The 24883-nt window shown below is 38.5% G+C and overlaps 1 protein-coding gene across 1 annotated transcript; it reads right to left on the reverse strand.

The window, feature by feature from the left end:
• Positions 1–3500: 3500 nt before the first annotated feature.
• On the reverse strand, positions 3501–22378 carry NMBR (neuromedin B receptor). Its single transcript, XM_035538787.1, has 3 exons — positions 21963–22378; positions 6222–6570; positions 3501–3902 (listed from the first exon to the last, which is right to left on the reverse strand). The coding sequence occupies exons 1-3, from the start codon at positions 22376–22378 to the stop codon at positions 3501–3503; spliced, it is 1167 nt and encodes a 388-aa protein (XP_035394680.1).
• Between the last annotated feature and the right edge of the window lie 2505 nt (positions 22379–24883).

Here is a 24883-nt window from a genome sequence, read left to right on the forward strand (position 1 = left end):
TAGACCTCAATGTAACACCTGAAAAGTTGCCATTCACTGATTGACAGATTTCCTTTGTTTGTTTGACTCCAAAATTAGAAGAAAATACTCCTTTTTATACTCCATCCTACAACCATCTCTTTCATTGTTAGCAAGCAGTGTTTTCTGGAAATAGAACAGCATCATACATACAGCTGTATCTGTACTAATGTGTATGAAAGCACAGTAACAGAGACTTTCAAAATGTTCATGTTGTATTAGCAATATGCCTAGCAAAGCTCTAGACAGATTAAATAATTCTCCCACATTGTGCTACAGGAATTTGAGAAGAGGCATATACAATTTAGGTTACTTAATCAAAACCAGCTTTGAATATTAGCCTTAGGAAATAATGAAGCAAAATTATGGCTGATTTCCTGACAAGAAGGAGTTACAGTCTACCTGGGAGTACCTTTCCCACACAATTGAAAAGAACAGGTTGCAGCTTGCAGTTCTGCCAGAAGGCACAGTCTCACTGTCCATACCACACATAGCAATTTAAGACGCCGAGTAACAGGAATATCAATCAAACATAAGCATCAAATCTAGTGTAAATTAGATTATTATTTTTTTGGTAGGGTATCTATCTGTATCATCTGGTAATGTCCATATCAGACAAATGCCTTTAGGAAATTAAAATAATATAAATAAATAAATAAATAAAACCGCAGTGGATTTAAAAGTCCTATGAAATGCCACATTGTGTAGAGATTGCCAAATAAAATGACAGGCAGAGAACCAGAAAAAAAAATGCAGAAATAGAAGGGAAACTTGATCACAGTCAATGACAACCATTGAAAATTGAGAAAGGAAAGCTTCAAGCTTTTGTGTTTTTTGGGTGAAAAGTATCTGGAGCTAAAATTTTTTCAAGACTGACCAGAATAGGGGAACTGAAAACTCTGGCTGGTATCCAGGAATTAGTGTAGTAAAGAGAAGTCCTGAAAAGATGTTAGCTCATGCAGAGTTACGGCATAGAGGGAGAGAAGAGGAGAAATGGAGATATCGAGAGGATGAAACAGTATTACACAGTTATGGATGGCAGTTTCCTTAACTGTTCCAGATAGAGTTACAAGATCTTGTCAATCTGCATCTTCATGTAAAGTCTGCCATGGATCCACTGTCGTCACTGAGATACTGCAGTCAGGTAGGGCAAGCAGTATGGAGCTTGTCTACAATGGACACAATTTTGGCTACAGCAGTTACATACTACAGGTCTTACCATGTAAATGTTATAACAATATACCTTCTTGTTGTTTTAAAAATAGCAGTTGGATGATGACTATCCTTGAAGTTATGGGATCTGGTAAAGAAATTTTGAACTTCAGCTCATTCCAGAATTACAAATGGAACTAAGTAACAGCAAGTGCACTGTTAAGGACAAAAGGAAATGTAAGCTACTACACTGCATTAACACTTCAGCTTTCGAATTTATAAGGCTTGCAACTAATTTTGAAACCAATCAAAATTTCTGGTGTCATTTCTACTATTCAATTTAAAGAAGTTGCTGCAGAAGTGCAGGTTAAAATGTTGTAACAGAAGAAGATCTGTGATGGACCAGTTCCACCCAATTTGAAAGGGAGAGCTAAAATCACCTTTGCCTCATGAACTGGCCACAAAAAAAAAAAAATACTTCCAGAAAGTGCCATTGTCTGCCACTACAGACTCTTCTTGTAAGAAGGACATTATAAGTGTCTCCTCTCTGGAGCTCAGACCCAGAACAGACCGTGTCCCAGTTAACCTCTCATACGGGATGGAGAATGACAGTGCACAGCTGTATAAGGGGAGAATCAGGTCCTACCCCATCATCTATTTGGACAAGATTTCGTGCAGCCATGTTACAGTTTAGAAATGTTCATATAGATGCCCTTACATGACTTGTTACAGCAACAAATTTCAGTCATTGTGTCTATTTGACTACTTGTCATGACCTGTGAGGTGATTCTCAGAATACTAATAAAGAACGGCTCTTTTCCTTAGCACAAAATGATATGCATTGTTCATGACACTGGAAAATGATTCACCAAATAAAAATAAAAATAAAAATCCTTATAGGCAGCCCAGATAGAATTTTCATAAGTGCATTGGCTATTTATACACAAGGGTCTTCAGGAAAAGAAATGCCTTTTAAAGGTGAGATTTTCAACTGTATTTACATTTTGTTTAGACTGGTAAACCACGTGCAAGAGGACTGAGCATCCAATGCTGGCTGTTGGTTATGTTTCATTTGGGCATTATTTCATATTAGAGCTTGCCTGGTCCCATGGGCTGGATGATCATTAGTGGTCAGAGAATGTAGGTGTGTTTCAGCAGGCCATCCTTTAATTTGGTTTTGCCTGGATGTGATCTGGTTTCTATGTAATGAGACTACTCTGAGATGTAAACTGAAACCCAGAAAGAGATGATGACAGGGAAATTCACTTTAAAGGAGTATCTCTTGTTTCAGCTCAAACACAGACACGCATGTGAGTACCTAACTTCCTGGTCATAACTATCCTAAATTAGACTTGGTCCCCAAGCCAATTAATTTCAGAATAATCTTATTTTTGCTTTTTAATTTTAATATTGGTTTAAGTTTATAGTACTCATAGGAAGCCTTGCCACAGACCCTTTGAAAAAGCCACTCTGAACTTTATGTTTCTGAATGTTCTATTCCATTTAGCGTCCTCCTTAGCTGCGTAGTGATATCAGGAAGATCTGTAGCTTGTAGCAAATATGAAGTATGTAATTACTCTAAGCCAAGGTTCCTGCAGAATTAACAAATCAGAGAAATGAGGATTCAGACACTGAGTTCTGCATGTCACACACAACATTTTTCTTTTGAGTTGTTATTCTTGACAAGAATGAAATTTTAGCAGATAAAATTATGACCACTACAGAAAACAGTAAACAGATACCCCCAAAAGTAAATTCTCATCTTTATAACTGCCAAAATGAATAAACAAGGCAGATTTAAATGAGGCACAGATCTGGCACTTGATGCTTTAATATTTTGTATCTGAAACTAGAATCTATGCCTTTGAATGGCTCTGTAATTGGTCCAAAAATGCCTACAAGTCTTTAATGAGAAATGCTTGTACAAACAGCACAGCTAAAATCATGCAACAATCTATTAGAGTAAGACATAAGCCTGGATGAATATTCACTTAAAAATACATATTTTTTAGATCAGAAAATCTGTAATTTTTCAAGCATTAAATAAACTACACTAATATTCACACCATTATTTTGTTTTCTTATATGTTAATTATATACTGTCATCTCCTTTAACATATAAAATGGAGCCAGTCAGCTTTGTCTTCTCAATAAACTATACTCTTCATGTCTGTCTAAAAGTAAAACTAAATGTGAAATAACCTCGTATTGGACAGACTTCAGTAGATCCTCTGTTTAGACCATCTAAGCATATGCGAGCCAAAACTGAGCTACAAGCCACAAAGAAAAAGTTCAGATTTGTTCCACAGTCAAAGATCACACCTATTAAATCATAATGACATTTCTTGTTTCAAGTTGTGCCCATTCAGTTGTGTCACACTAGTCACGGTGTTCCTGGTATTGCTTTTCAGGGAAGTCATCTGAACAGCAGAAGAGTTGTGCGAGTAACTGGCAGATCTCTCTTGCTGAGATTTCTTCCTGCAGCGAAGCTGGTTGTTGAAATGTCTTCTAAAACTCTCACTGAGAAAATACAGTGCAAACGGGTTGACACAAGAGTTGCAGAAGCTTAGTACTCGGGCGACTAAGGTAACAACCATATGACCTATTGATGAATCAATCTCATTGTAATTAAAAGACCGGTACATGTATAACACATGGTTAGGAAACCAACAGATAGCAAAGAAGGCAACAAAAACTAGAACTATTTTTGCCAGACGTTTCCGAGTTTCCATCTAAAAAGATGAAGAGAATCCAAATGAACAACAAGGAATAGAACTACTATTACACATAACAATTAAAACATGCAGCATTTCACTTTATATTAACTTTAACAATTATCATAAGTAAAAATACTTCCTTTAGGGGCTCAGGTTTTTTTCCATATCATTCACTTTTCTTTCCCACTTTCAGTTTATTTACAGAGAAATATCATAGATGTCTGCAGTTACAGAAGGTTGCTTTTACTATGTGATATACTCAACAAGAGCAATTCATGACCCAAGTATGCATTGGTGTATAGCCTGAAAGCACGCACCAAAGGGTGCCATAAAATATAACATTTTCTGATGAGATGTCAGTACCTGGCTTGAAACTTAGCTTTAATTAGAAAGCTATTTAGAAACTGTTGGTTTTGAAATGTAGAGACATTGCAAGTCTGACACCTAGGGTTTTAGCCATAACGTGCATCCCATTATTTTGCTTGAAATGACTCAGCTTGCACCTCTCTCCTAGGGAAATGAGTAAAATGGTGCATCACATACGCTGAAGCATCTTAATTCCAGGGCAAGTTGAAAAGCTTGACCAATCTTCAATAATGACTTGAAAGAAATGTACCTTAATTGCAGTGCTAAAGTATAATCGGATTACAATGTAAATATTTAGAGTGGTTGAAGAGCTGAAAGGAAATAAGCCTACACAGCGGTTCCAAAACTGAGAGAGAGAGAGAGAGAAATGGGCCAGGTGGAAGGTACAAAAGGGAAGTAGGAACTTTCTATATATTCCTACCAAAATATTTAGTATGTACGTCAGGTACCAAACTTTCCCAGAAAGAGGAAATTTTTCTGGCTCTCCTCAATTTTCTATCAAATGTGACCTGAACAATATCAAATGATTTTTTTTTAAACAGGTTTTCAAAATCTGTGAAATAAATCTGTCAGTACAGTTTTCTCTGCTCCACATTAAAAATAATAATAATAATAATAATAATAATTAAAAAAAAAAAAAACACAATGGAGAGTTCTCAAAGGATGGGAAAACTCTACCATTTCAATTTTGTAGGATTTGCACTGTACCAGATGGCAACAGCAGACTAAAATATTAAACTTTCATGCTATTGCCTAAAGAAACTTGAGTTGAAAACAACAGTCTGAATTTACTTTTTCTTGCTGGGAGATATGTAAGTACACTGGATTTTTCTGCTCTTCTGAGTCTCATAGATTAAATAAATACATACATAAATAAATAAACCTAAGTTGAATGAAAAAAAAATGGTTTAATTTTGAAAATACATTTCAGAATGTGAGTTCAGAAAGGTGATATAAATTAAATATTTTTTCTAACCTGAGGGTTCAGCCAAAAGGCTCTCTATATTTCAGATGAAAATAAAATAGTACATGAAGTGCTAATATGCTTGCATTTTGACAAGAAACAGGCTAGAGTAGAAATGAAATGTTGAACAAAAAGGGCATGAGGGAATGTGGTCTTTCTTTTTCAAAGAATGTGTATGTTCTATATATGCAAAGAAATCTCAGTGAGTAAAAAGGTGTTTTCTACAATACTGTCACAGAAAACTCTTCCAAATTGTTTTAATGGGCATAAGTATTTTTCTCTTTCAATACCAATGTGTTTGTAAACTGTTCGAGGTACTTTACTGCAAGAGCTGTGGTTCATATACAAATGTTCCTGCTAATGAACAGCCTGTTGCTATCTTACTGCTTGATACTCATTACAGGGAAGCTGGCTGTTAAAATGCTCTGTCTCAAAGGTGTACAGAAGCTATACTGAAAGTTCGGTAGCAAATATAATAGAAAGGCTATTAAGAAAAGTTTAATTGTTAGCTCAGGATTGTATCCAGGAAAGATCTACTCAGAAAGACAAAAAATAATCATTTCATGCTCTGTGTTGATATTTTCAGCACTCCTTGGTCTGGGAAGAATCTCAGAGACCCTAAGAAAATATTTACCTTCCTATGTCATTTTTTTTTCATTTCGAAGTACGAATAAAAGAAGATGAATTCAGTAAGAACACAAGCAACAGTTACACTAGCAACACATACATACACATAAACCAATCCTATTTCTTTTTAGGAATATGCTTTGATGGCATTGAATTTATGTTTTTCCTCATATTCATTTACATACTGGGCCTAATACTAATTAATTGTGAAAACAAGGAGATTTTTCAGATAATCCTGAGCTTAGCTCATACATGTGGAAACTGAATTAATCCTCTGCAAAATCCAACAATTTGGATGTTTAAGTTTTTGTGCTTTCATTTATAAGTGTACACAGCAGATAAATCTTTCATTGGAAAGTAAATAGCAAACTGCTTACCTGTCTTTTGGAATGCTCGCTGTATTCTCCTGGGATGTTGTGGGCACTTTTTATTAAACTCTTTGCAATATGACAGTAGTAGATACTAATAATGGTCAGAGGGATAAGAAAATACACTAGGAAAATCAGCACAGAATGGATCTTCGGGTGCATGTCATCCTTCATGGGGTATGGTATGCATGCTTTGAAAGTGGCGTTATCTGTGTTATTGATATGGGCCAGCTCAGAGAACACTGCTTCAGGAACTGCCAGGAGCATGGAGATTATCCAGATGGTAATGGCTTTAACACAGGTCCATAGCACTGCACTGGAGGTCTGGATGTCCATGGGATTTACAATTGCTTTGTACCTGAAAGTGATCAAAATGCAGATGCAAATTAAAAGGTATCTTTTTGTATGATGCATAAGGCTTCATAACTTTGGTTAAAAAAAGGTCATTTTTTGTTCCCCTTTGAAACATCAAGGGGTGTGTAATCTTTAACAAATTTACATTTTCTAAATCTCTAAGCTTCCAGTTCATATATACCCATTAGAAGTGGCAAATGAAGCCCTGGTTGCAATCTGTGGCTGTAGGTGCCCATTCTGTGCCAGCCTTGTGAAAACACAGAAGCAGGCACCACTCCACTTTTCCTTTCCTGAGACTGTCCCACCAAATCCCCAAATGCACATCCTACCTCCATACTTACATCTGAGTCTCATACCAGCACATTCGTGACAGGGTTTGTTTTCTTCATCAGCTTCTCCAGCCCACGACTCCTGCCTGGCATCACCTCGTTTCTACTCACAAACTCAGTGCCACTCCACTAGCCCCGCCCCCCCCGCCCCCCATTGTTTTTTCACCTCAGCACCTTTGTATACATGGATATACTGTCCTGACTGCAACACTCAGAATATAAGCCTCTTCATAAACTCAGGCAGGAATGACTCCCAAAAGCCTGGGCAGAAGTATTAAACTCTTAAATAAAGTAAACATTTTCACATAAATAGTTGGAAACTGCTGCCTCCACATTTTGGGAAACTGTCCCATAATGTATGATTACACATAAACTTTTGCAGTATTGATAATTTCACGACCATTACAATGAAAACAGGAAACATTGCAGAGGAAGGCAATATCACACTACAGTAAAGCAAAATAAAAGAATAGAAGTAGATACGTGTTAGGAATTCTTCTATAAAAAAATGTTGCAGAAGTTGACACAGAGGGATACTTTCCACAAGAAAAGGTCTGTTTTAAAAGGCTAGATGTATTTTGAGAAAAATGTTTCAAAACTCCCTTAATGTTTTGCTTATTTGTTTAATTCTGATTTTGAAAATTATTTATTTTCAAAAAGTAAATTAATTTTTATGCTTCTATTAAAAACTGAACATTTAATAAAACATTTCAGTTTAATTGAAAAGTTGTGGAAAATTAGAATTTTAGAAAATAAAAAAAAAAATAGAAAATTAAACTCAGTAAAGTACTTCTGTTAATGCTGTAAATGTTGCTTAGCATTTCTTCTAATACACAGTGAGAAACTCCCTGGACACAAAGGTGTAAGGAAATCCTTTATACTGTCATAGCAAGGATAGAAACTTCTGCACAAAGCACAAAGTCTCACCAGCATAAACTGTGACCTTATTAGTCAGTAATTTGCTTCCTATTGTTGTCTGCCTTGATTTCATTACATGAAGACAGACCTTCTATTTCATTTCATTCAACTTAGGTGACGTCAAGTCCTGCTCATTTCTTTTAAACTTTACATTGATGGAGAAGAGCTGGTTTGGGGACTTAAAGGGGAAGGGCATTGGATTAAAAAAATATATATATTGTTTTGTACTGTAATATTTTTCTCTCTTTTTGCAATGCAGTGATTCATAGAATCAGGGAATCACTGAATATCCTGAGTTGGAAAGGACCCACAAGGATCATCAAGTCTAGTTCCTGGCTCCACACACAACCGCCCAAAAATCAGACATATCTGAGAGCATTGTCCAACACTTCTTGAACTCTGGTTCAGGCTCGGTACCATGACCGCTTCCCTGGGAATCCTGTTCCAGTGCTCAACCACCCTCTCGGTGAAGAACCTTTTCCTAACACCCAGTCTGACCCTCCCCTGTCACAGCTCCATGCCATTCCCTTGAGTCCTGTCACTGTCACCAGAGAGCAGAGATCACTGCCTTCCCCTCCATTCTCATAAAGAAACTGTAGGCCACCATGAGGCCTCCCCTCAGCCTCCTCTTCTCTAGGCTGCACAAACCAAGTGACTTCAGCTACTTTATGCTATTTTGATCACTTCGTGCTATTTTGTCCTATCACTCAAGTCAGTGACCTTGTCACAATACATTGTTTAAGCAGCATTTGGTCTGGTTAGTATCTAAATGGGAGACTTTTCAGAAGCCTTTATAATACCAGAAAAGGTGGCATATATTTGTGCTTTGGCACATACTGCTGTTTCAGCAAATAAAATAAAATAAAAATAATATAATATAATATAATATAATTAATATAATAAAAACAGTTCAGTCCAAAAAACTTCAGAATTGTACTTTAGCTGACTAGCCAACTGCAAGACAGCACTCTTCTTCCAAGGTGTTGGTAGTCTGTGTCAATGGGAATAAAAAGGCACTAAGCACTTTACAAAATCTGCCATGTTGTTTATATCTCTGATATAAAGATAGAGATATATCAGAGATATATATCTCTGATATATCTCTGATATCTATCTATATATCAGAGATATATCTCTGATATAAAGATAGAGACAAAGATAGATAGAGAGTAGAGACAGGTGACAGATAAAATCAAATATAAACTAGGTGAACTTAGAAGTGTTCCCAAAATGAATACCAAGCCTCTTTCTTTGTATAAAAACAACATAAGGCTAAAGCATATCACCAACCATTAAAATTAGAAGTGTGTATTTTCTATAAATGGTAAAACATTGGCAAGCCAGAGTAAGAAGCAAATTATTTAGTCAGATTAGTAAGCAAAATCCATCTTTTCCTTTACTTCACTGATGAAAAAATAAAATTATAGGTTGTCATGAAGATCAGGAAATAATTATAAGTATGCATTTGGTTTTAATTAAATGCTTTCATGTAAATTCTGTCTTCCTACATCATCTGTTATTATTGCTGCTGACAAAGGCATCCCAATTCAGGAAACATTTTTATAGTTAGTTTCCTTTCTTTGAAGCTATGGTTTCTGCCAATGGACACAAGCAAAAACTTGCCCACTCTGCAAATACTATTTTTATTTGTATAGTGTTTTTTCACTACAAAGCAATCTCTTCCCATACACAAAAACCAAAATAATCATGAAAGAAAGAATATCTTCTTCCTATAGAGTTATAACTTGTTTCTACCTTATAAACTGTAAGTATAGCTTGTCTACTCCTCCCTATCTGTATATTCAAAGACCTTCATAAATGTATGTCTCAGTTCCCAGTTAACATGTAAAGCTAACTGGGAAAAACACTTGTCTGTACTGAGTCCATAATGCTATTCCTCTCTCATATACCTGACTTCAAAAGAAGCTGCTTCATGGTTCATCCTAAGCTGTCCCTCCATTACACTGGGACCTCTTTCTCTAGAGTGCTTTGCTGTGATGCCCTTCAAAAACACATTAATAATAATAATAATAATAATAAATAAATAAATAAATAACAGACAATACTTAAGAAGCCACTGGACTATAATTACAACCTATCATAATAACCTGGGTTGCCTCAATATTTCTTTGCCCTTTTGTCTATGTATCTTTTTTTCTCTTACTTAAAAAAACTTTTTGGTCAGCGACTTTCTTCTTCTTGTCCATAAAACCACAAGAACAAATGTAGAAGGTCATATAGTATCAATAAGATAATGTAAGTAAAGCTGAATAGAAAACAACATCTGTTTCTCTTCCTCCTAATTGTTTTCAAATCTTTACCAAGCAACAGTTTCTAACTGGCTGAAGATAAAGCAGAAAGGGAATATATTCCTTCAAAAACTGCCATTTGCAAATGTTTAGTTCAAAGACTGCAGCCACCTCCTACTTAAGGGTCTATCTCCTCTCCTAGCGGTGCACTCATGCCTTACTTGTGCCCTAAGCTGCTCTGAGTACTCTCATATACAAAGATATATAGTAGATCTTGTGATGGAGCTGGTTTACATGCTTCACTTCCATTTCTTAACTGCTGGATTAGACTGTTTATTCATAAAGCCCTCAAGCATACTAGCCTCAAGCTTTCCAATGTTCTTCAGTCATCTGGAGTGTCCTGTTTCAACACAGAAGAACAAACTGAAAATATCACTCTGCCTGTCTGTGATGTTTCTTTTCATTCTTGTTTCCCAGCTGTCTGCTTCATGTAGCACCAGCCCAAGGAAATATTTGTCACAAAAATGCAATGCCAGAATTTTCCTAGTATTTCTATCATTGACACAATTGGCATGTGTAGGTCTTAAATTCACCATTAAAGACTGAGGGAGTAACTGAATACACAAGTAGAACCTTAAAACGATCTTATCTAATTGTTCAAGAAAACAATTGCAATACTGGCCAAGAACAGTGATTTTCATATTAATCTCTAAGAAATGTCTTTTTAAGTTTCACATTCTGGAAAGTCCATCAGTCTGACAGAATGAAAACCCCCAGTTCTGCAGTTTTCCATAAACCTCAGCCTTCAAGTTATGTCCAGTAGTTGTCCACTCCACTAAGTAGAATGAAGTTTTGCATGGGGCCAAATCCCTTTCCCTAGTATTGGCAGTTCTGTTGACTAAACAGTTGATCATTAAAAAGCAGAACAATATAACTAGTTGAGAAAAAGATGAAATCATTTGGTGTCCAGTGTCGTGGGAACTTCTTTGATAATGTACAAGAAGTCTGAGATTATCAAGTATTCTATTTTATTCTTTTAAATTCTTGCAATTTAAAGTGCATATATATGTATATATATAATTAGTGCTAACATTTTTGTTCTTTGTTTATCTCTTAAATGCAGAGAATTGCATTCACCAGGAATGAGGTCTGATGGCTTAGTATAATAAACAGTGCTTAAAGTGAAGACTAGCAGACCATATATAAACACAATTAAAATTAATATCAACGGCATGTGCTCTGTATCTCCCAGGGGTAAATTCCTAAGATTTTTTGAAGGGGAAAGATTTTTCCACTCTGTAGAAACGCACTATTTTGAAACAAAAACTGTCAGTAATACTTCAACAAAAAGTCTGATTTAGCGTTTTGGATGATTTCCCCACCCAGGAAATAATGAAAACAGAAGATTCTCAGGATGTTGGAGGTTTTTTTGTTTGTTTTCGTTCTTCCACATGAAATATACTACTTGCCCTGTCCACTCAGCATTTCAGATGAGAGTGGTGATTTTTGTCAGTTTTCTCTTTATTATTAATTTTCCCATCTCTTACTATTCTTTCTCTTGCTACTCCCCTCATGTTAGCTAGCTATATTTCTTATGACCTACTACAAATCCTTAAATAGCTCTCTGCCTGCAATCTGGCTTTTTAGTTGTTTAAGTCCATTTACTTGTAACTGCACTAGTTAAAAGCATCATCATTCATTTGTTCAGTTGTCCTCCTGAGGACAGTAATAGTAAAGTGCTTCATTGACTATTATTCAGAAAAGTTAGTATATATTAGTATTTCCAATAGATTCACATTTCACTTTGATAATGCCCAGAAAGAGTCACTGATGAAAATATTTTTACACATTTTTAAGATAGACAAATGAAAGGAAGAGGAGACAATGGAAGGGAAAAGGAAGAGGAGTGGAAGGGGAGGGAGGGGGAGGGGGGAGGGAAAGGTGGAGAGGAGGGGAGGGGAGGGGAGGGGAGGGGAGGGGAGGCGAGGCCACATTGTGGGCTGCTTTAACAGTTTGATAAGGTAGTTGACTTCAGTGCTCAGGCCTATGTTTTGACACTTCTGAATATGTTTGTATGTGTGTATATATGTCTATATGCATATATGAGCACATGTACATACATGCACAACAAAAAATATACATTTTCCAGTGCCTGATCCCAAGAAAACTACCAAAAAAACTCACTCAATGGCTGGCCTACCCTCTTCCACTCTGTCCCTCCTTTCTTGAATTTTAAATTATGCAAGTAGCTGTTATTTCCCCTGCTGTGCATGACCAGAGCTCCCCTGACTCTGATCTACTTAGTTTGCATCTGAACTTTATTGGGATCCTGAAACTAAGCCCAGTGAAGCTGAGGAACCTGAGCTCAAAGTAGGGTTTAAATAATGCCTGGAGCCCACCAAAGGCATTAGATTTCTTAAAACAGCTGTGACTGTGACAGAGGGAACTGTAGTACCTGCCTCTCCAAGAAGAAAATGGAGCACTCATTCAGCCAGCATATCCAAGAGTCATTGTCCAGGCCTGCCAGACAGTGGTGCAAAAGTAATATTTCATCAGTGACAAGAGAAGCTTATTCTTACTAGGCTGTGTCATACAAATCCTAGATTTTGCATTTCCCCCTGGAAAGTATGAGGCAGCTTAGTATGTATTTTCTCTTGGTTTTTGGTGCCTTTCTGGAGCCCTTACCTCAGTGCAATACTAATTGGAATTTTGGATTTTGGATTCTGCTTGGGAGGGTTAGGCAGGAGGAGGGGAAGATCAACACCTAGGTTAAAGGATAGGCATTGCAACGTTTAGCCTAGACAAGCTCACGAACTGTATGGGTTTGTCCCTTAGTGCTGTTTGGATTTGTCTCCTAGTGCTCTGTTCTCCATTTAGATATTTCTTCTACCTTTCTATAATTCCATTTCTTAAAAAATAAATAAATAAATAAATAAATCATAGAAAATCACACCTAACCTTCTCTTGTTCTTTCTGAGTTTATATTCTGGACCTTGAAAGGTCAAAGGATTTTCAGGAAAGAAACGTTTCCCAAATGGGGCTCAGTCCAAATCCTGTTGATACTCGTGCATTTAGAGTGATGAGACGGAGTTGTGCGCTTATCTGCATATCAACTATATGTTTATTGCATGTCTTGCAGCAACAATATCCATAGATACTTGAATGAAAAAGATCATTTCCTATCTCGTAAAAGCATGAGACCTATCTCATAAAATCATCAGTGCTGGAGCAGAAGATCAGTAAGAAATGCTCTGCCTAGAAGCAGAAATCCCACATGTAAAATATGCTCAGTGCTAGTTTACCCTTATAAAATTGTTGTTGTTACAAAAGCAGTGCTCCTATTTCCTTGATTAATTCAGTAATATCTCATGCCTATGTTAGATAACAGTTGAAGAGAACATTATATTGTCAGATGATTTTTAGAAATGATACAAGCCAGGAAGAATTAAATAACTAAATCTCTATTAATGGATCTGGAACAGACTTAGAGTTTACTATTTTAAAATCTAGACCCAAAATCTCTGATTTCTAAATTCAAAAAGCTACAACTTAATAGATTTTCTCCAGTATTATCATCTAGGAGGCTCCACTCTGGCACTTTTAAGCTTGTTTCCATTTCCATTTAATTTGTAACTTCTGTTGTAAATTGGCATTGAAATCAATGTAGATTGCACTGAACATTAAAAATAATGGAGGAAAAGAGTTAAAATACAAATCTCTAAATTACAGTCAAACAAACTTTGAGCCAAAGTACAAACATGACACTAAGTTTAAAAAAAAAAATTAAAAAAAAATGTTAAAAGTAGTTGGAAAAAAAATGAAACAGTATTTGGGTTAGACATTTAAAGAACAAAAGATAATCACACAAGATAGAATGATAACACATAACATATTAGAATAATCCACTTCTTTCATATTCATACACACACCATAATATTATTTGTAAATATGCTTGTGCAAAGCTGGAAATATTTAATTAATACTACACACAGCAGAATTAATTGCATCAAGGGGCATACAGGTTATTTGTCTCTGTTACTTTCTCTAACATCCGACAACTTCTATCAACATAATTACAAAATAAACTTCTCTTTAAGGGAAACAAATTTGCCTCTTGCCTTCCACAACTTTTTGTGAACTTGTAGAAACTTGCTATTTGTGATCATGTCATCAAACTGGGCTTGGCATGGATTACTAAACGTTAATAGCGTTAATAGTAAATAGCAAACAATCAGGCTTAGGAATTGTGGTTGCACATGCTTTGTTTATTAGTACATACTAAAACACACGCAAAATTCAGCACTAGGAATATATAGTCTGGAAGAATGGGCCTACAGATATAACCTATGTGAGAAATACAGCAGTTCCTCGATATTTAAACTATTTAAAACAAGGATTCAAAGAAATTGTCCCTTTTGGGGAGGACATTTGAGTGATCCATCACTCTGCACATCTATAATAGACAAATATATTTATTACTCATTGTCTAACAAATTTATCTTCACAGAAAACACGTGAAAGCTTTTCCCTCGAGGTAGAACTGGTAGAGCATATCTGATCTTCCACATTATTTCTCAGCACCTGATAAATGCAGACTTGAGGATTCCAACAGTCCAATTGAGATAAACACATTGCAACAAAGTATGTAAGGGAATCGTGTTCACCATGTTATTGGGAGAGGCAAACAAGCAAAATAAATGTATGGAGATCTATGTTCAGCCCTGCTTAGTAAAAGTTCAGCTAGATCTGCTTTTCAGTAGCTATTTTACCTGTCAAAGGCATAGGCTCTTACTGAACTGATCAAAGAAACAGGAAACAGAAGAAATGGTTTTGTAACAGTTCTCCAGGTTTTAGGCTGCAACCTACAAAAGGCTATCGGACACTAGCATTTACATTAATCAAAGCTAGGTTGGCTGCTGTCAGCACAATAAAGGCATCGCACTGATCACAGACTAGGATAAACACCACAGCCATTTCTCACTTTGCCATGTTGAGGACTAATCTGTTTTTGTATGAGTTGAAAAGCACACACAAGACACACACACACAGAGAAAAGAGTTTAACAGATGCTTCTATCTGAGAAATTTAAGAACAGGAGAAACACAGTTTGCCTAATGTGGGTAGAAAATGTTGTTTTTGAGATATCACTTTCAGCTGTGCCAAGATGAACTTCTCCAACAGCTGATTTGAATTGCCTGACTTAGACTAACTTATCCTAGAAAAGGTAATTCCTGAAACAACTTCAAACATAAAATTTCTCCTGAGTTTTTTCCCATCCTCTTTTTCTTTCTGAAATATTTTCCATCATATTCCTTTTAGCTGTATGGAATGGTTACAAACAAATTAGAACATTTTGGGGTGGGAACAGGTGAGAACAGGTTTCACTGTTAACTTGACAAAAGTGATTGTTCCTGTTTCTGGGTGAAGTTCAACCTAAGGACATCTTATATGCAAGAAGGTAGAGAAGAGCCAATAGACCAATACATGTAAAAACTGAACTTCCTTTTATAACTGGCCATCTATAAAAACTTCTCTTGAACTGTAATGCAGGCTTCTTGTGTGAGTGTGAGACTAATATGATAATTGCCCTACTAAGGGCAAATATCCCACTCCCCTGCTTGTCTTGTGCAACCACAAAGCCGGGCAATTAGTAACATGCTATGTTACTTGGAGCACCACTTTCAACATGCTGGCTACCCATCTTCACAAATATTTGTCCTATATGTGAGGTAATGGCAAGGAGAGAAGCTCTTGAAGAGGGTAGGCCCAGCTCTGCCCAACAGGAACCCTCCGGGTTTGTAAACACACAAAGGACATAAAGGTGGTCATAAAGGCAGAGCTCCAGTAATGACAACCACCTTGCTGTGACTGGGGCAACACTGTCCCATCCCTCATCATCTTCATTTTAAGAAGATGAGCTGGGAGGTAGAGGGTTTTCTCCTGTACACATCCTTTATCCTGTGTGATGGCACTGAGCTACGGATTAAATACAAGAAAAATCTCTTTCAAAACATAAGGAAAATAAATGTTTACTGTCAGGGTGATCAAAAAGGTTTTCCCAGAGAGGTTGTGAAGCCTCCATCCTTGGAGAGATTCAAAACTCAGATGGCCATTGCCCTGAGCACCCTGCATTAGATGACCCTGCTCTGAGAAGGGGTTTGGACTAGGCAATTTACCAGGGGTTCCTTCCCACCTCACTGGTGCTGTGATTCAATACTTTTATATCATGCCATTCTCCGTTGGACCAAAATGCTTGAATTTTATGCAAGGAATTGTTTTACATGGCTGCTGCTGCTGCTACATGAGCTTCACACTGCCTTCTTCTAATCCATATAGCCTCCCAAGACAGAAGCCACATGACCAGATGGAGTTTCTTTGTATGAAAAGCTGAGAAAAAGTCCAGTCCCAACCCCATGTCTCTCCTAAATAAAAGGTTGATAAGGATCAGAGACTGTTCTGATACATTTTGATCCCTACAAAATAAACCAGAGTTTCATGTCCAGAAAGCTTTATTTTGTGAGTCAAGTTTGCACATATAAACTAAAAGGTGAGCTGAAAAAAATGTAAAAGACAAAGCTTGCCCAACCTTTCTTCAATTTATTTTGCCTTGCCTGTTATCACATAATTATAACCATACTGCTACAGCCTACAGTGAGAAAAACATCTGGACCATCAATTTTGTTTAATATATTTCAGTAAGTCATTCATTCAATATTTTAATTTCAAATGTTAGGGTTTCCAAGATTTACACTTACAGATTTCATAGTTCTACTAGCTCCACATAATTTTGTTTTCATATCTATTATATATTACAGCCAAGGTATTTTTTTCTCTCTTACACAGATAGACTCTTATTCTACTTCTGGATATTTTTTTCTTTCTTCTTCTTTAATTATAAGTCATTTCCAGGATGTCATTTAATGCTACTTTCCTCGTCAAGGCTCTTTAGTCATTGGATGTTGGCTATTAGAACTCAAAAGGAAATCATGTCCACTTTTCTGCTCCACCTATTCCACTACTTGTAATAAGAAATGAGGATTTTAGAGGTCTCCAACCATTTTATTTCAGCTTTAATCAGCACCTGACAAAAGAAGAAACTTTAAATAAGTTCAGAAGAAAAGTAACAAGAAGACAAGGTGTGCAAATTGAGCCAGACTGTTTTTTGTCATCTGCTGCAGTCAGAAGTCAGCACATCGATATTAAACTTGCACAAAATGTTTTTGAATCTCTGTACACTTTTAAAAATGCCAATTGCAATCTTCCAAAATTAAATCAAATAAATAATCATCATCATCATCATCAAAGAATCAAATACTTTAGCTATTCAAATTTATAGCATTTATTTTTAAGCATTTCATTCAGGCACTCTAGTTATTTAAGTGAGAATTTAAATTTTTAAAATACTTTCTTATTAAAATATAGGAAAGGTGTCATAGAACTCATAAAATAATTCTGTTACCCGGTTACTCAAGTAAACGTCTCATCAAAGGTCATATTTTTGGGGAAGAATATGAAGAAGATGCTATTTGAATTGCAGTGGGGCCAGTTGCTTCACTGTTCAGCTTCACTGTCTTCATTAGAATGCAGCAGGACTGTATTTGAGTTAACACATTTAAACCCTTTATTAGAAAGAAAATTAAATCTAGAAAAAGTAGCAGAGTTAAATTTAATCCTAGTTTTATAGTTCACATAAAGAATGAGGCATAAATAACAGTCAAAGAGAAAGGGACAATTCTAAAGCTGTTGTAAGGGGCTGCCATTTATTCCTTCAAAACCTGTTCACCCTTAGCTCTGAGAGGCATTTTGGAAACACTTTTCTGGTGTTTCAATTCCTTACCCTACAGTCCTTCCCAGGCACAACATTGCAAGATCCCTTACCCTGAGAAGAGGGTGAGGAGCCGCATGGCCCCAGTTTACATTCTGAGCTAATTTTGTGTCCCACCATGGATGTGATTTGGAAAAACACAGTGAACAAGTTCATGGCATAGATCAAGTCAGGCACAGCTCAGGTCAGGTGAGCTATGACTTCTGTCCTTTTTCCAGCAAGGAGTTGCTGGCACAACTTGTCTTCATGTATGCCATGCTGCAATCCCTCTGGCTACAATTCTGTCACCTCTTATCCTTAACATCCTCATCCAAGACCACACTGAGTCCTGGGGCTTCCTCAACACCCATTGGCCTAGTCAAAGACTGCAGTCCATGGCCCCTGGAGAAGAAGCATTGGCAAGGGTCCCATTTTCATTTCCTCAGACCACCACTCCTCTAGTAAGTGCATCCCTGGCCATCATGCGCAAGATCTGTGTGTATCTTCAGGGTGTGCTGAGTGCTATTGGGGATGTTTTGCCCCTTGGTTCTCTTGTGTTGTTGTGTTTTTTTTTTCATTATTTTTATTTATTTATTTTGTACCCCAGTCTCCTTCCTTTTTTTCATTTTTCATCCACTCTAATTATTATTTTTTCTCTTTCTGTAATCCACCTTTGTTTTTTTGTTGTCTTTTTTTTTTTTTGGTTGGTTGGTTGGTTGGTTGTGGTTTTTGTTGTTGTTGTTGTTGTTGCTTAAATAGGTAATTGTTAAGTTACCTAGAGGTGGTTTGGTTTCTCTGTGATAGAGAAAAATCAATAGGAGCAATGGCCATGAGAGGAAGGGGTGCTGTCCCTGTACATTTCATCTGTGTCAGTGAGAGGGGACACCTGGCTCAGCAGTACTGCTCCTGCATCACATTCTGCAGCCCCAGGCCTCTGCCAGAGGAGGAGATTGTGCCCACCTCTTATGCCAACACACTGTACTGACAGTTCCACCACTGCACTGTCTCTGCTGCCACCCTCCTGTTCCCCAAGGGGTGGGGCCACAAGAGGCCACTACTGCCCACCTCAGCAGACAGACATGGAGAGACAGCTTGCACAAGCTCAAGGCTGAAAAAGTGTCTCTTTGGGACCCGCAGCTAGTCTTGGAATGGAGACAGACAAACTTGAGCACATTTGTTGTGTGCTGTTGACTGTAATCTGAAAGCATGCTTTAGGGAAGACTAGGAAGTACTGTTAAAAATTTCATATGACGTTTGTATGCCGATATAAATAAATAATAAATAAACAAATCTCAGTATCAGGTAATGAAGCTTAAAAACAGAAGGTGTACATATCTCAAACTAAAAGCACTAGTGATGTTGTGTTATTGACTAGAGACTTCTGCGGCAAAAAGCCATATGAAATTAAGACAGTTTAGAAAAGAGATGTACTTAATGTATGCTAATTTTTCTTCCTTACGGCTTCAGTTTTACGTAGTGATATACCAAAGTTTAATTCTACTGTAGCTCTTACTGCTAAATGTATCACATACATGTAATTTGCTATGCCAAATTTCCTACATAAAAACTAAGTGCTAAATTCACTCTGGAAACCAAGATATCCTTTGTTATCCTAATTCATGCAGGCAAACTATAAAGAGTTGTAAATATTTTTAAATCTGTTCCTTTGTGCACTCACTGCCTGGAGCTCTATATATTTCTGTGGTAATAGTGAGTAAAAAGTAGGAAATGTTCATATATAGAAACATGCTTGGAGCATTAACTGTGAAAGAAGCCACTGTGAAGACATTATAGTCTGCCAGACCAAACTTGTACCGGATTATAACAGAGCCTTTTTAGCCATATCACTGCTACCAAATTGCTAAAATCCTGTTTTGCCTATCTTGAGACAATATTGTCCCCACCAGGCCTTGCCTCCTTATCAGCTCTTAGCTGCAGAATGCTTCCACCACTTCCCATGTGCCGACATAATTGCCCGTACATAATTTCTCCATAACTGAATCTTTAAGAGATGATGCAGCTTAGGATCTGGCCACAAATTATCATAACAAAAACCCCTCCACACCAATGCCTCCTCTTTCAAGACAAGTTTCTGTTGTACAAAAAAGTAGAACTGAGTCCAATTCAAATTCCATTAAGAGTCAATCCAGCTTCACTGATAGATGACTTGGGCCCCAGGATAAAAGACACTGATTTATGAAGTCAGCAGCTTCTCTTCCTCACTGAAAAATAAGTGTTTTTTTTTGTTTGGTTTGGTTTTGTTCTTTTGTTTTGCTTTCTCAAAAACTGAAAATGTAACTACAGAGGTTAAAGAAACAGTTGCCAAATTCTTTATATAACCATTTTTGATACTTGCATATAATGTGCACTTCAAATTTCTGGAGGAATACATTTATTATGAGCTTATATGGTCACATCACACCATCTGTAGCTGTTTGGTAGGATGTGTAATTCTAAAAGCATTCAGTGCAAACAGATTCAGCATTATGACTTCTTGAATTTATTCTGAAGTTAAAAGAAGAATATAAAATTATATGAGAAAAAAAATGTTCCAAAGCTATAACAAGTAAATGAATGAATCCTTAACATTAAACCACCAACATTTCTTCTCATTATATTTCACTAGAGATATCTCTTCTGCAAATAAATTCTTTCCATTTCAAGTAATATGCCACATTTGTTCTTTTTAAACAGTGAAAATAGAGCAGAAAGGAAAATGAAAGGTCTGCTTGTCTCTCTGAGGATAGTTTTTGACACATTCCTTAACTGAGCTAATCAGGGAGTTACAGGTGTTCACCTTAAAGTATGTTTTGCATGCTCTTGTTCAAGAACACAATCCATTTTCATATATTATAAAGCCTTTATACAAAAGTATTTCAGGTCCTGATTCAACTACCAGTGAAATTGATGGCCACTGAAGAGTATTGTTAAGTGGAATCAAATGATTTACTGAACTGTCTGGGAAAAATAAATAAATTACAGTTATACTTTATGGAGGAGAGGAGAGGAGAGGAGAGGAGAGGAGAGGAGAGGAGAGGAGAGGAGAGGAGAGGAGAGGAGAGGAGAGGAGAGGAGAGGAGAGGAGAGGAGAGGAGAGGAGAGGAGAGGAGAGGAGAGGAGAGGAGAGGAGAGGAGAGGAGGGTACCTCCTATGAATAAGGATTTTAACCTTTTCATTTCTGTCTGAATAAAAGTGTTTAGATAAGAGGGGTAAGGTAATATAATTTAGTTTAAGGTTGCCAATTACATTGCCAGATTTGGTATTTCAGTGCCTGAAGCACAGTCCAACAGCTACCAAGTTTCTATAAATAACTTTAAAATCAGTTTAAATTAATTGGGAGGAAAAGTTCTGGGTCCAGGTCTTTGTTTCTTCCTAATTTGACAATTACTAGAGATGGATTTTTTCCTTTTTGGTTTTGTTGCCCTCCATCCCCTTTTCTTAAGTTCCAAAGAAGACAAAATGGATAGTCTGAATCAAAAGTTTAAGGCTGACTAGTCCAATAGAACAGTTTGGTGCCTCCAAGTTCCCAAAGGCTGAACAATTTCTGGCGGTCACCTCAGGTAACATGGTGTTTTCTTAAGGCACAAGCACACAAAAACACACACACATGCTCTCACACACACTTTCTCAGCAAAAAGAAATAAATCTATTAAAAATCCTCCTGTGCTTGATTTGGTTTAAGCTGCTTGCTGACTGTTGACATATCACTGTGGCTTGGCATGAATCATGTTTAGAACCTAAACCCTTCCTTTAATGAGCAAAATTCTAATATGCAGGCTGTATTTCAATACACAGGTTCTGGGATGGCTCTGGGCTATCCCAGAGATGCAGACAATAGGAACCCCAGTCCTGCTTCCAGCATCCTGGAAGCTGGAGCCACAGGCACACCCATCTCCAGAAACCCTTTAACTTCAGTTAGTAGCAGACATGCCATCAGTCAGTGAGGGAAGGAGACCTATAGGTGACTCACAAGTTGGACTGAGGGGATTGAAAACCAGGGATAGCTCATCAGAGGGGTGCCTTACCTTTCGTGCCAGCACTGGCTAGCTTTAGCCCAAGCCACAGAGGACTGGGAAGGGCAGCCTAGCTTTCCTACCTGTCAGCACTGAGGGCCGTGAGCGTGAAGACAGAGACGCCAACAGAGGTGAGCTGGATGGCAGGGATGATCTTGCAGCCCACCTCCCCAAAGAGCCACTCCTCGGAGAAGTAGCGGGAGGCATCCACTGGCACACAGGTCACCAGCAGCAGCAGATCACCAGCAGCGAGGCTGGAGATGAAGATGTTGGGCACGCTCCTCATGGCACTGTTGGAGATGAAGATCTTCATAAGGGTGACGTTTCCCAGCAAGCCCACAGTAATGATGAGCAGGTAAAGTGAAGGGATCACACAGCGGACGGTGAACATGGCCGTGCCCTGCCCCGGGGGCAGCAGGACTGCGTCTGGCACCAGCTGGGCGCTCCCATTCCCCTCGAGGGACATAGCCGCGAGCTCGGACAGCAGCTCTGCCTCCATCCTTCACCTCCCAGCAGAGCGGAGGTCTCCCGTGTAAAGTGCAGTGGGAGTCACTGAAAATCTTCACCTCTCTGCAAGTCAACCAACTTTATCCCCTTTCCCTTCTGCCTTTCCTCCTCTCCCTTTTTCTCTGTCAGGGTTTGTCAGCTCAGAAATGTGAAGGGCACACCATTTGCCAGCAGAGTAGGGAGGGAAAGAAGGGAAAAGGAAAAAGAAAAAAAAAAAAAAAAAAAAGAGAGAGAGAAAAAAGAAAAAAAAAGAAAAGAAAAAAAAGGGGGAAAATGGGAAAAAATGAAAAAAAAAAATAAAAGAAAAGAAAGAAAAGAGAACTATTCCGCTCCCTTTCAGCTCTGTGGACAAGCCCTTCTCCGGGAGGGCAGGAGGGCGAGATCCTGAGCCTGGGGTTCAGCAGGAGCCATCACGACAGCAGCCTGCCCTCGCCCCCCCGGACCCCCCGGACCCCCTGGCGGATGCGCGGTGCTGCCGCCCCCCGGGTCCGCGGATCGGGGCCGCACCGCGGCGGAGCCTCCGGAGCTGTCCAGCGGCGCCGGTGCTGCTGTCCCCGCGGCGGCGGCGGGCGGCTGGCGGCTGGCTCCCGGCTCCCGAGCCGGGGGCGAGGCGCAGAGCAAGCCCCGCTCCCTACTCCGCGGCCCCGATTTATACCTGGTGCTGGGAGGAGACTCCCCGCCCTCCCACCAGCGCTCGTGACCTCGCCCCAGCCCCGAGACGCCGAGGAGGGCCCTGCGCGGAGGGGAGCCGCGGGGGTCCCCGTCCCCGAGAGATGGGGACGTCCCCGGAGGGGCCGAAGGGGACGGTGCCCCCGCCGCTGCCATCCCGGAGAGGCGCCGCCTGGGAAAGCCGGAGAGCTGGCCTCCGCGTCGGATGGGAGGTGGGCTCTCCTTCGGGAAACCCGTCTTCCAAGCACGGATCTTCCCAGTTCACGCAGCTGAAACCGCAGCGCTTTGAAACTCAGGGTACCGGGGAGCAAGGGACATGGAGATGAAGGGGATTTCTTCCTGCCACCCATATGTGGGTTTTGAATAGCTCCTACTGAAAGACAGTAGCTGCCTTTAAAGTTTTGGGGTTTACTCTCCAAAGTTGCAACTCATGTTAGTCTCAGATAGGGAAATGGGAAAAGCTGATGAGTTAATCCATTACTTTTTATGCAAATTGTATATCTGAATGGAGAATAATGTTTTCTTCTATGAAGTGTCTCTTGCTTTTCATTCTTGCTTTTCAATATTTTATTTCCTAGTGCATGCACATGTATTGGCTTTCCAAACAGTTTCATCTATTTCCAGGGGAAGCCGTGAATTTAGGTAGCAGTTCAACTATGCTGCAAGACAAACAGTTCTATTGGACTCAAGTTTTCAAGAAAAAGAGTTAACACAGAGGAATAACAGCATTTGCCAGTAACATTCTCCATGGACTGATCGTTGCCCTTCCTCTTCTCAGAAAGGAGGATGTATAAGTTTGCAGTGACCTTGCTTGCTCATATTATTAAAATAGTTCTCTTGAAGCCCTAGGGGTTTATGACAGGTATACGGAACAAGAAAATGAATGCATGGATGACTTGCTGAAGTGGGAGAATGAGTTTGAGCACTGAAATACGAGAAGTGGTGTACCACATATGTGCAGTTATACATGGCCTGCCTATGATTTATCTTCTGGAAACAGTCAGTGCTAGTGTTCGGAAACAATCAGGCTAGAAACTTCACGTTTACTAGGCAGGTAATAGGAATTTTCATGGAGCTCCCTCATAAGTGATTCCTGGCACTGACAGTGCTTTCCTCCACACTGTGTTAAATTCATCTACACTCCCTTTCAGGCAGCCTTACAGTTTGCTTGGAAATTATCACAATTGCTAGCCTGCTCTACTTTGCTGAGTGCACACAGACTTTGCTAGGAACATCAATATGCATGCTCCTGCAAGTAATCTGAACCATTCTTTTTGATTTCCATTGGATGGATCCAATATTTGTCTTTAACCCTGTAAGCCCAGAATATGAGCTGTGGTCCTTCCACTTATTTATTTGAAAATGGGCTTATATGTGAACAATCAATATAACTCCCATATCACATAGTTTAAAATCAACATGTATCTGATATCAATTTACCAAAACACCAGAAGGTGAGTCTTTTTACATGAATATCAACAGAAGAACAATTTAAAGCTTCTGTTGGCATAAGCTACACTTACAGCTTGCATGGAGAAAGCTGAGACCCCTTGGGTTTTGTTGCACTGAAACTACACTCCCACTGCTGCCCTCCAGGAGAATTTCTTCTACCCAAGTAAGTTATACCTATCATCTAGACTGAAATATGGAATTCCTTAGAATTAGGTAGAATTAGGAACATTTCCAGCAGGAATATACCTTCCTGATTTTCACCAGCACTTGATTTTATCTACTCTGTGTTTTCAGAACTCTAAACAGCAAGGAAATAACCTTTGGAGACTATGAGTGTCTCCAGCTCAAAGGAAACAGAAAGTTAGATTATGTTTCT

The sequence above is a fragment of the Cygnus atratus genome, chromosome 3, assembly GCF_013377495.2.
Source record: "Cygnus atratus isolate AKBS03 ecotype Queensland, Australia chromosome 3, CAtr_DNAZoo_HiC_assembly, whole genome shotgun sequence".
Classification (NCBI taxonomy): domain Eukaryota; kingdom Metazoa; phylum Chordata; class Aves; order Anseriformes; family Anatidae; genus Cygnus; species Cygnus atratus.

Bases quoted from the DNA above. Each gene is read 5' to 3' on its own strand.
- NMBR (XM_035538787.1), bottom strand. From the start codon at position 22,378: ATGGAGGCAGAGCTGCTGTCCGAGCTCGCGGCTATGTCCCTCGAGGGG. The intron at 6,571-21,962 runs GTAGGAAAGCTA...GATCACTTTCAG, and splicing joins ACGGCCCTCAGTGCTGACAG to GTACAAAGCAATTGTAAATC. The intron at 3,903-6,221 runs GTAAGCAGTTTG...TCATCTTTTTAG, and splicing joins GCGAGCATTCCAAAAGACAG to ATGGAAACTCGGAAACGTCT.